The sequence below is a fragment of the Photinus pyralis genome, unplaced genomic scaffold (genome assembly GCF_008802855.1).
Source record: "Photinus pyralis isolate 1611_PpyrPB1 unplaced genomic scaffold, Ppyr1.3 Ppyr1.4_LG1, whole genome shotgun sequence".
Classification (NCBI taxonomy): Eukaryota; Metazoa; Arthropoda; class Insecta; order Coleoptera; family Lampyridae; genus Photinus; species Photinus pyralis.
The window spans coordinates 58,807,089-58,819,309 of record NW_022170249.1 but is presented as its reverse complement, the minus strand read 5'-3'; the positions used below and the strand labels follow the sequence as shown (position 1 = coordinate 58,819,309).

Below are 12,221 nucleotides of genomic sequence, written 5' to 3'. Positions count from 1 at the left end.
CGGGGGAAGCACAAGGCGTGGGAGGTCGAAAACTTGGATTCTTAACCACCGGATATTTTTTCATGACATGAAAAATTGGAACTACTTCTCGTTTTGCAGGAAATGTTCCATTTTCAGTCACTATTTCCCGAACTATGAAAAATTGGGTGAAATCGTATGTAGTCTCTCCTTATCTTCTCACCCTTCTCATTCCATTCTTCCTTCCAGTCTTTAAAGACATCTTCCCTGATCTGTCCCATCCACCTGGGCTTAAACTAGTATCCGCAATGGTAGTATGCTGGCCGTCACGAAAAGACCTGCTGAGGACACTGTTTGGTATGCCGGCGCTACCCTTAAGGTCAACTTCCTCTGGAACTTATCTAGCTCTTCCCTAACCTTCCTTCTTTAAACCACGGCTACCCATCTCGCATCCATACAAAACTATATTGTTTACTGCTAATCCCAGTACCCTCCTCTTACTCTCTCTGGGGCCCCAGCAGCTCCACAGTATCCTCTCTGCGCGCTTGTTGTTACCCTAGTTGCTTTTTCGACAGCCTTCTCCACATGTGAAAAGAAAGTCAAGCTTTTATAGATTTTGAGACCCAGTATCTAATCCTTTCCAGTGCATCCATCCACTAACACTATCAATCACGCCCTCTATTCCGCTCTTCGCCTCTTGTAGCTCCCGCTGAACCACTAGCACACTAACATCGTTCACGTAACCAATTAACTTAACTCCTCCATATTCCATAGGCGTGGTCCTCGAACTGCGCCTTGTGGTTCCCCCTCCCCCAGGAAGAGATCAAAGGCCACACGCAAGTTGTTGATATTCGCTTGAATGCATTGTTTCATTCACAATCATTCATGTGAGGCTTAGTCTTCTCCCGATAGCTAGGTTAGCGATCGAGTACCGCATATTAAAAACCCTGGTGTTGAGCGTAGCATAAGTGTTGTATACGAACATATAATATAAATAAAATCCTATGCACCATAAAAAAGTTTAAAACTCACACGCTATATTGGTGCTCTTTTCACCTAGCGCCATCTAGCGTCACTTTTTAATCTTCTAATGCCGTTAATGCTTCTGTAATAAATCCCCTACAACTTTCAAAGTAAACACTATATCCGAAAAAGATGATACATGGCATTCAACCGAAAGCTGAATGATTTAGTAACGATCCTCAAGATTGGTTATAATTTTATATTGCTGTCTGTCTGTCTCTCCGTGTGCACGATAACTTTGTTTAGAAAAGTCCGATCACTTTGAAAATTGGCACATGTACATAGAGAATCGGGCCAAAAAGTTACAGTCCAAAAACTGCCCAAACCTCGAAAAAAGTTTCCTTTATATTCTTGTTACAAAAAACATATGAATGTCCGGTTTTCTGTGTTAGTAAATATTCCCTAAATCTCAAGCACCTAACAGATTGAAAAAAAATTGCGCATGAGCAACCCAACTTTGGTATTTGCGCAATCCAATTTTTTTTTGTTAAGATAAGATAATTTTGTATGTAGGCACCTCGAATCAAATTAAAACTAATGATGAATAAAACAATTTGTTGCGCATGCGCACTTGTTGAGATATTTAAATGAAATTTTGTACATAGGCACCACGAATGACGAATAAAAATAAACTAATGGCGAACAAAAAAATTTTGTTTTGCGCATGCGCAACCCAATTTTTTTATTTATTGAAATATTCAAATGAAATTTTGTTTAATTACGCATTAGGTACATTTTGTACATTCAGGCGGGTCTTTTTTTATAAAAAAGATAAAATTATAACAACAGCCAGATAATAATAATAATGCCTACATAGTCATGGTCAACTAAGCAAAACTACAAAATACACAAAATTATAACAAACACATTCTAAAATTGGTTAGCTGTAGACATTAAGAAGAATAGATCTGAACTACAAAATTATAAGTTCCGACAGTATATAGTTTAGTTAACCGGTTTAAGGGTTAATGTTAAAGCTTTTGCAATTTCTTTACCAATCGCTGCACCTAAGGGAGGTGGTACTGCGTTACCAACTTGTCGATGCTTGTCTAAAATATTTCCATGAAACTGATATTTGTCTGGAAAGCCTTGGGAACGTGCACATTCCCTCACGCTAACAACACGATGCTGCTCTGGATGCAACACTGCACAAGCAATTTATGTACAACTATAATAAAAAGATTACAATCACGCACCTCTTCCTTGCTTCCCCATTGGCTCAGGGTTGGTGACGGTTGTGCTGAAAAATCCATCCCAACCCAGTCGTCCATACAATCCCGACCAATTGTTGTGCCTATCAGCTGTGTGTGGTAAACACCATGGGATAAGAGTGTTTGACTGACGATCAGCTGCGTCACAGTGACCCGTAACAGCACAGGCGCACACGCCTCTGCACGGCTCAGAACTTTTCTGCTTCTTAAACCTGAAATGGAATTTCATTAAAAAAATCATAATAAAAATAAAGAATCAAACCTGTAAGGATATTTAAGTTTATTGGTGAAAGTCCCATCAGATAATCTTAAAACACTATTTGGTAAATCTCGCCAATCTGCTCCTGGATAAATAGGAATGTGACTCATGCGAGACTCCACAATTGGCGCCATCTCCTTACAAATATGATCGATAACACAATCTGTTGCGTTATGATCGCGTATGACTCTTTGGAAATGCGAAATAGGTTCAGAATCGTAAGGCATCTTTTGCGAATTGCTGCCATTTCGAATCTTGGGCAAATCGGACATCGCATCTCGTACCGTTATAGTACGATAAGGAGCTGACGCGCCCCATTTTACACCGGTGTAGAATTTAAAATCGTCGACCGGCACTGAAAGTTGACAGCCCTTCTTGCTAAAAACATGTTGGGGTTCGGGATAAGCAGGTAGAACCATTCCGGGTGCGGCAGCCATTATAATCAACCTACGTCTGGTTTGTGGCACACCGTAGTGTCCTGCCTGCACGACACCGAACGTCACTTGATAACCAATTGCTAGTAGACAACGTAGCGTCAGTTTTAGGACCATGCTTCGTTTAAATGATACAAAATTGCGGACATTTTCCAAAATGAAGTACGCCGGTCTAAAATTTGCACAAATCCAATCACGTGATTGACAGTGAGGTAATTACAAACCGATAGTAATCGCAGAAGCTGAGATACGAAGAGATTAACGAATTTTTGAACAATGAATATTGGCCTGCATTGAAACGATTCATTCCGGAAAAACCTTGGCACGGAGGGCCACCCACCAATAGCTCTACTTCGCCTTTCCTTGGCAGTCCCTTACGTTTACTTTCCTTTTCTGACATAATCATGCGCAGCAGCTCATTGCAATCTTCTGTATATACAATCGCATCCGGATTGTTTAACTTAAACGCACGTGCAGCTGCAGGCTCTTTTTCAATCTGGAATATAAAATTTATGGAATGTTAAGAGAGCAAGTTTAGAGATATGTGATATACACTCATACATGTATATCGTGGATAATAAAAGGCTTACTGTTTACTGTGTCTCTTACAGTCGTATATACATCACACGTCTGCATTACCCATGCTCTGTGGCAGATTACAATGGGTAGAATTGGAGACATCTTGTCGTTGTTGAATTTGTATTTTGCTCAGCATAGGAAAATTTACACAATGTACCGCTTCATTGCAAACGTGAAAAATGGTATGTCTGGCTATAAGAAGAAATGTAGTGCGGAAAGCGAGCGCGGTTGCCACGATCTCTTGGGTTTCATTCTACGTTTATTCGAATTTGCGTTATTTAAAAAAAAAGGTTATATTTGGCCGTTTGCGATCAGAGCTGGGCAGAATACTTTCAAAAACTATTTGAATACTAAATACTTTTACGTCCAGCACAAGCGAATACTCGATACAGATACATAGAAAAGTATTCAAATACTTTAAGAAATAAGTATTCAAATACTTTAAAAAATAAGTATTCAAATACTTTAGAATGTATTCGAATACTTTCAAAGGTATTCGAATACAGTAAAAAGTATTCAAATACTTGTCACTCAAATACATTAAAAATTTAAAATAGTATACTAGATAAAAGTCTTAATACTACTTAAAAATCAAGTTATACTTTGTATGGGGTTAGCTTTTTTATATTTCTATTATTATATACAAATTTAAGAGGAGTAAAAGCGTGTATTATTATTATATAGGAGGTACCCACCAGGACCTTTCTTATACCTTTTCTTATACGTGTACCAGTTTTCAAAGCGTCGTGCACATGATAAGTACGCCTTTCTGAAATTAATCCTAGCGATTTTGGAACAGATCCATTTGTGACCATCCGTTTGTCCGTGTGCATGATAGTTTAGAAACGTGCGATCGCTTTGAAAATTGGTACACATGGTCGTAAGGATATAAGAAAGGTCCCTATTGTTTTTAAGTTAAGTAGACTATCGAGTCAAAAAGTTTCACTCCAAGATCGTTCGGTATTCAGTTGTATCGGATTTTTATATTTCATTTTGTGACAATGGAAACTTTCCCTAAACATTTCTAAATTGTTCTCAAATATTTGAATAACTTAAAAGTACTGCGTTTTTTTGAGGCCGGAAAAAAATTGTCTGAGATCGACCGGGAAAAAAACATTTTCTTATAGAATTTGGCCCGTAGAATCCATAATTTCAAACAGTTTGAAGATTGGGCTACTAGTTCAAAAGTTACTGCCCTTTGAATTTTCTTTCGAAATTGATTTCTAGTCTATAACTTTTGATTGAGAAGTCTGATCGAAAAAGTACAAATTGTTTTGGATTCTACGCACCAAAATTAATAAGAAAAAGTGTTTTGCCGAGAAATTTTGGTGCAGTCGATTTTTGGCAAAAACGGAAGGTTATACACTGCCTTTTTTTGAGGCTCTCAAAAAAAATTGTCTCAGATCGACCCGGAAAAAAATTTTTCTTATAGAATGTGGCCTGTAGAATATAAGAGAAAGTGTTTTCCCGAGAAATTTTGGTGCAGTCGATTTTTGGTAAAAAAGGAAGGTTATACACTGCCTTTTTTTGAGGCGCGAAGAAAAAATTGTCTCAGATCGACCCGGAAAAAAATGTTTCTTATAGAATGTGGCCTGTAGAATCCTTAATTTCAAACAGTTCCAAGATTGGGCTACTAGTTCAAAAGTTACAGCCCTTTGAATTTTCTTTCGAAATTGGTTTCTAGTCTATAACTTTTGATTGAGAAGTCTGATCGAAAAAGTACGAATTGTTTTGGATTCTACGCACCAAAATTAATAAGAAAAAGTGTTTTCCCGAGAAATTTTGGAGTAGTCAATTTTTGGTAAAAAAGGAAGGTTAAGTATTCAAATACTATGCGAAGTATTCGAATACTTTACGAAGTATCCAAATACTTTGCGAAGTATTCGAATACTAAATATTTGTGAAAGTATTTCAGTTACAAATACAAATACTGCTTCCATAAAAGTATTTAATTACAAAGTATTTGAATACTTTAAAGGATTTGAATACTAAAAAGCATTTACAAAATCGAATACTGCCCAGCTCTATTTGCGATAAGAGGGTTTATTGTTGGGCGAAATTGAATTGATGCACATTTGCAGTTGCAGGTGCTTTACGAAGATGTGCGCTTTTCTCGGCGCAAATTAGGACGCGTTGTGTCGAATCCGGCGTTATTCATGTCTTATTGTGATTGGCGGTTTATTTGAAAATTCATAAAGAAGGAGATTATGCTTTGATAGAAATGGTGGATCATTTAAATACTATGGGGACAACGTTTTAACCAGACTTTTTGTTTGCTTGTTACTAATGGTTTGCGAACCTTGCACATTTTGATACGCAGTTATCTTGGGCAATCGGTCCTATCTTTCTTGAGTTGGAGACCAAATTAATCGTTTTTTTTTAAATAAAGTTGTGTACAAGAAGGTTAAGTTAGCACGTTGAGATTTAAGTTTTAACGACGTAAATTCATGAAACGTTTTTAAAGCGTTTTGTCCGTTAATGAAAAAAATGTTAGTTCGAGTGTGTGTTTGTGTGAGTTCCGAGTGCGCCCGATTTTCACAAAATTTGTACAGCCACATTTATTGGAATATTGAAAAACTTAAAGTACCTAGGTAATTAAGATTTCTTTATTTAATTGTCTGTCGAACGCCTGCGTCCGTGGTATGTGTAAAAACAAGCTCTAAATGCTTTTCTTCCTTTCAGAATTGTTTTAATTTCTTTAATGTTTTGTGAAATGTCTTTGTTGTCTTTGTCAATTAATGTGTGTTTAATCGAACCCAAAGTGCGGCCCAAATAGTTTTTTCTAATCGTGCCGGAGAATTATATGGCGGGTGTTAATTAAAATTTGTTTAGTTAATTCTTAGGAATTGTCGGGAGTTAATCTAGGCCACTGTATCTCCGAAATTTAATAAAATTCAAGTCAGTATGGGGATTTTTCTTTGTAATCGAAGTCGGACATGTACGAGGAAAATAATAAAATTCAAAATTTCAACTTTAATATGTTTTGAGCTGCTGGACATGTGTTTTGGGGGTGTCTTAGTGACCATTTGCCATTGCACACAACGCACTGCCCAAAGTGCGTAAATATTTTCTATTGATCACAAAGGCGCGTTTGGCCCAGTTTCATTCAAATTCTGATCACACTAGCTGTAGTTTTGACTAGTATATTCTTTATGTCTGTGTGGCTCAGTGGTAAAAAGTTGGGCTACACAGCCGGGAGGTCGGGTGTTCCAACCTGAGTTGAGGTGAATTTTTCATCTGTGACATGAAATGGGAATTTCCAAGATCAGTTTCGAGAAATCTGTCAGCTACGCCGAATTAGATTGTTCTGCAATTTTCCTCATTCGTAAGGTAAATGCCGGAATAGTATAGAACAACTTAAGACCTTCTGCAGAGGAACCTCTAAAAAGCATTATGAGGGTCACTCTGCAATTCGACGAAAACCTGTTGAGGGCCCTTCAACAAGAGAGGGACAATAAAAAAATAAAAAAACACATACCGCCCATTTTGTTTCTGCAATTTTGGCTTGATGGAGGCCCTCAGACAATCCACCACAACCGGCAAATACGTCCATGCACTTTAATTTTCGTGGAACGTCCCATTCAGGAGCCAGATCTTTGGAAGGCTTATCAACCTGTTTGGATTTGCCTTTTCCTTTGCCTGACAATTAGTAACCACAAATAATGTGATGATTTTGTACGGAATAAATACCTTTGCCTTTGCTTATTAATCCAATATTAAGTCCCTCCGAAGGTACATCATAAAACAGTTGCTTTTTTTCATCATAAGCTTGAGTGAAATAAAATCGATAAGGTCCTCTGCTGCTCCATTCATCAACTGGAATCTCCAGCGCATTGCTACAAGCAATGTAGCACTTACCAGTTACAAGACTAAAGTTTACTGTCTTTTCTGAAAGAATAATCTTACCATTAAAAAAAAAAGCATAAGAAACAAACAACCTTCAGTGGACCAATACACAAGGTTTAAATCTTTCCGATAAGATAATAATGAACCTTCATGAGTATTTTCTGGCCTGTAAAACTTGCGGACTCGAATTTTCACAGCATTTGAAAATTCAACAATATCTTCAATTAATGCAATACAAAACGGATCGGGCGTCTCTGCATTGGATCCCTTCAAATTATCGCTACGTTTACGATAATACTCTGGGTACAGCTCGTGATTAACATGATTTTCGTTCTAAATCCACACAAAAACATAAGATAAGTTTTAAGTATTACATGGTGTACTTACCTGATTAGAGGAGTTAGTGGTATCATGTGTAGCATTAGATTTGAAACTGAAGGCATCTGGTTCAAGAAAGACTCCACTTCCTACCCTGTAAATATCACCGCACCAGTGGACAGCACCGTTCTGGTAAGTAATTAATTCGTGTTTCTTTTTCTGATTGCGCCTCCTAGGGAATATTACATGTATGTTGCTCAACGAAAAATTGAAAACACTATTATACCTGCAACAATCGCAAGGTGTATACGGGATTGATTCGTCCTCCTCTTCCTTTTGCAAATCAACAAATCTACTGTTCTCCGAGTCATATCGTTTACTATAAAAAAATGTTCGCCCATCGTCATCTAGACGAGGTGGTAAGCTGTCTAAACCACCATTCGTGGCCCAGTTCTTCGGTACTGTTCGTTTTTCCACCTAAAGTTAAATATATATAACTTAAAACAACCTGTGGTTACATGATTTTAATATTCCTAAAGGAATCCATCCATGAGTATTTATTATTGGCACAAAACAGACTTTGTATTGAAAAGAATCAAATCGCAACAAAGGATGGGTATTTTGGTTCATTCATTGCAATTTTGCATTTATTTTAAGTAATACTAGTCCTTTAATTAGATTTCAAATTTGTTTAGGATTCAGAAGTGTGTGTATATTTCAACCAGGAATATTGATTATGTATAAAAAATTGGCAGTTTAGATAAAGATTACTTCTACCATGTGATCACAAAATATCACTGCATTTTTTGTATTTTTTTTTATAAGTCAAACCATATATTTTACATCAACAACATTTTACACAAACACAATACACCAATAGTATGCTAATGGCACAATATCAACTGATCAAAAAATATAAAAGAAACTTACGTTCGCTTTGCGCACTATGCTGCCTAAAGGACAATTTTCGCACACATCTACAACAAACAGTTCACGTGGATCCGCAGTCTCTCCCAATACTGTATCAGACCCACGGCAAAATAGATGTGCGTGAAACAACGTCGCATCGCGTTCTTGCCACATGTATCCTACACGCGCTATCCAGAGCGGTTGATTCGGCTCTTCTGAATTAAGTACGACGCAATCGTCTAATTCAATGACTAAATCGCCAACTTGCGCCGATTGATAATAAGAGCGAGCTTTATGTTTAAATGTAGCTTCATCAATCCACATGACCTTGTGAATAATACGTTTCGACAGTGACGCCTTACTTTCCACATTTACACTATCGGCTTGATCGTCCTCACCATCCGACGCGTCTTCATTGGCAGCTTGAATGGCCATGTTCGGGCATCTCCGTACTAAACAGGCCTGTTTGCTACGACCCGTACCTCCAAACTTCAACATATTCTGACAGTGTGCGCACTTGCCGCAATCCGGTCTCTGACAAGCTTCGCAAATACCGCAGCGTTTACGGCGGGGGCCTTTATCGTCATTCTCCTTTCGATCGATTTGGTCGGGGAAAAAAGTTTCAAAAACTTCCTGGACTAATTTTGTGGTCGTTGCTTTGCTCCAAGCTGACGGTTTCTTTTTAATCCCGGTCTATACAAATAAATAATAATAAATTATCTGATCAGAATTGAATATCTGCTAATCTCGTTGAATTTGATTAAATGTGAGTTTGGGGGCAAGATACGTGATTCCAGTGTGATCAACTCATTAACAACCAAAACAAATTACGTGTTAAAAGATTCAGCTTATTCTTTTGTAAAAGTGTTACCGGTTACTGCGATAAGAGTATTATCGCTGCGTGGGCTAATTAGTTTCAAGATAAGCACGTGTTATCGCAGGGTTTCTACAAAGAACATATGAATGTCCGGTTTTCTGTGTTAGTAAATATTCCTTAAACCCCAAGCGACTATGCAGATCCTAAAAAATTATTTGCACATGCGCAATCCAATTGTTTTATTTGTTAAGATATTTAAATAAAAATTTTTATGTACCAACTTCGAATAAAGGTGAAACTAATGCAGGATCAAAAAAATTTGTTTTGCGCATCCGCAATCCAATTTTTGTATTGGTTAAGATATTGAAATAAAATTTTGTATGTAGGCACCTCGAGTAAAACTAAAGCCGAATCAAAAAAAATTTTGCGGCACATGCGCAATTTTTTTTTTATTAGTTAACTGGTAATTAAACATTATAGTCTCTCGGTAGGTACATTAACACGCTTCATTGTGAGTTCATTAATGGTGTAATCATAATGGAATGGTTTATTCTTCCTGGTATGGTCCTATATATGCTTACCTTATTTTCAATTTTCCTCATCCTTTTACGCACTCTAAACGTAACTCCGGCCATTTCAACAAGTGTACGCATACAAGGTGTGGTAATGAACATCTGTTCATCACTATCGGCAGCTTCATCAAAACTTGAAACTTGGTCACAAATAAACTGAGCGTGTCGCAACAGTGTGTCCTCAGTTTGGTCCGGATCGTTAGACTGAAGCAAGTACTGAAGTAAATCTTCGTATGTCGGCTCCTGACACGCTTCCTCTATCAGAAATTCAATAACAATTTTCGCCAAATGAATTTTTATTCTCAAAATCTTCATCATGGGTTCGTACTCAGGTGATGCCTCCATCAAATAATATTCGGCGAATAAAGTCGAGAATCCCACCAGAGCTTTTTCGCCTCCGTCAAATCCCGAAAGGAACCATTCGTTGATAGGTCCCATGTCATGTGTCGGAATCCCATTATTTGTCGTAGGATCATCTTCGTAAATAGGTTTGATGTAACCAGAAAAGTACAGAGGTTTATTGGCTTCTATTAAGCCGGTATCAAATGGGCACAGATGCCCATTTTTGTCATATACGCTGAAGTACGTTATCTGAAATGTTAATAATAACATGTCAAAAATAAATTTAAAAATAATATTATAATTACGTCAAACGTAATAAATGAACTTTTTTTTTAGGAAACATTCATGTCCGAGACCGTAAAAGTATCACTTATGGACCTAAAATACCTGTCTTTATAGTCCACTCAATGTAGTGGTTTAACGTCGATTTTAGTTACTCAGAATTTCTGCATTTTTGCAAAAAATTTTTGAAAAATCGTCGTTTGAAGATCGATTCAAATTTAATGCATTTCCCGGTATTTTTTAAATCCCCATGGCCAAATGTATAAAATGAAATAGGAAAATGAAAACAAGGTTTCTCCTGAGGCCGAGTAACTTTAGCGCATTTTCCATGAAAACATCCGAAAGGTCATATAACGGACTATTATGTGCTTGGGCATGCGGACGTCTAATTTTTACAATATGCGATATGCGTATCTCTACCAGAAGAATCGGTGGTTAAAATTTCAAAAAAATATCTCTATAAATAAAAAAGTTGACATTGCGCATGCGCAAATTAATCGTCAGGCTCAGGTGCCAGAACTATAACCTACCAAATGCAAAAAAACGAACTAAATATCTTGAAAAATGTGAAAGTAGTCCATAAAAGTTGGAAAATGGAGCTCAAATTTCGATTGGGTGGTATATGGAGAACATCACACACACCAAACCTTCTGTGACGTGTTCTTTGGAACAAATTACAATGTCAGAGATTTTTGTACAGAAGCCCCCCTTTACAATACCTAACCCAACGTTGGCACCAGAATTTTTTTTGCCCATTCTATTAAATGTGACAAAGTGTTTTCCAAAGCGAAAGGCCCTGTGGGAATTTCCTTTGTACCTCACCTGCCCAGTCCGACTCTGGCACGGACCTCTTAAACAAATAAAAGGGCCATGGACTCTGGTCACCCTGTATACTGATGGCTATATTAGGTACATAATTATTAATTAAGTACATCAAATTTTGCAAAGTTTGTATACATCTTTTCCAATATATCTTCTAGGTCCGACCTATTTCCCGTATTTAGTCCTAACTATATGTGCCCGCGTACAATAACATAATCTAACAGAATTTAAAATAAATAGGTACAAATCTCCAAGAATACTTAACTGCATTAAAGTTACTTACCTTATGCACAGGATGTACGTCCCTTTCATTTATATCACTCTCTTCACCCGTAAACAACATTAACTTGGGATCTGTCAGTGAAATAAATTCCTCGACAGAATAATTTGGATGTCCGTTGTATATTGCAACTTCGTTGAGATATTGTCTACAGATGTTACATCGTTCTGTCTTGAAGGGTTGTGTTTTAATTGTGTTTTCGGTTGTGCCATTGTGGTTATCCAAAATTTTTAGTTTTTTGATTGTCTGTTCCTCAATGGGTATGCAAGGCACTGTATCTTCAATTTTTCTTTTCCGATCTGAAAGAAAGTAGTGATGGTACTTGCAAGATTAATTATGGTTTACCTGACATGACTGTAATTCTCACTTCCACAATGAAACCACCTTTCTTTCCTTTTTTCTTTTAAAACTTTCATATAAAACTTTGCAACTGTCAAAGTATCTTTGGTTAGAAAACGCGGGAAAACGCAAAACTAGCGTCTACAATCCGACGTGACTCCGAAAAATTGCGCATGCGCTACCCGCTACGATTTTAAATGCGCGATTTATAAAATCCCCGCTTCGACTAA

At 37.3% G+C, this 12,221-nt stretch overlaps 1 protein-coding gene across 1 annotated transcript; it reads right to left on the bottom strand.

Moving 5' to 3' along the window:
* Positions 1–1,707: 1,707 nt before the first annotated feature.
* On the bottom strand, positions 1,708–12,112 carry LOC116160291 (DNA (cytosine-5)-methyltransferase PliMCI-like). Its single transcript, XM_031473465.1, has 13 exons — positions 11,998–12,112; positions 11,656–11,951; positions 9,936–10,517; positions 8,559–9,230; positions 7,915–8,105; positions 7,698–7,860; positions 7,403–7,643; positions 7,155–7,352; positions 6,943–7,103; positions 3,110–3,381; positions 2,455–3,057; positions 2,178–2,404; positions 1,708–2,126 (listed from the first exon to the last, which is right to left on the bottom strand). The coding sequence occupies exons 1-13, from the start codon at positions 12,002–12,004 to the stop codon at positions 1,927–1,929; spliced, it is 3,813 nt and encodes a 1,270-aa protein (XP_031329325.1). The 5' UTR covers positions 12,005–12,112; the 3' UTR covers positions 1,708–1,926.
* Positions 12,113–12,221: the final 109 nt, after the last annotated feature.

Excerpts from the sequence above, each read along its gene's own strand:
- LOC116160291 (XM_031473465.1), bottom strand. Across the intron at positions 7,104-7,154 it reads ATTAATAAGCAAAGGCAAAG|GCAAAGGAAAAGGCAAATCC; the intron begins GTATTTATTCCG and ends ACTAATTGTCAG. Across the intron at positions 2,127-2,177 it reads AATGGGGAAGCAAGGAAGAG|TGTTGCATCCAGAGCAGCAT; the intron begins GTGCGTGATTGT and ends TTGCTTGTGCAG.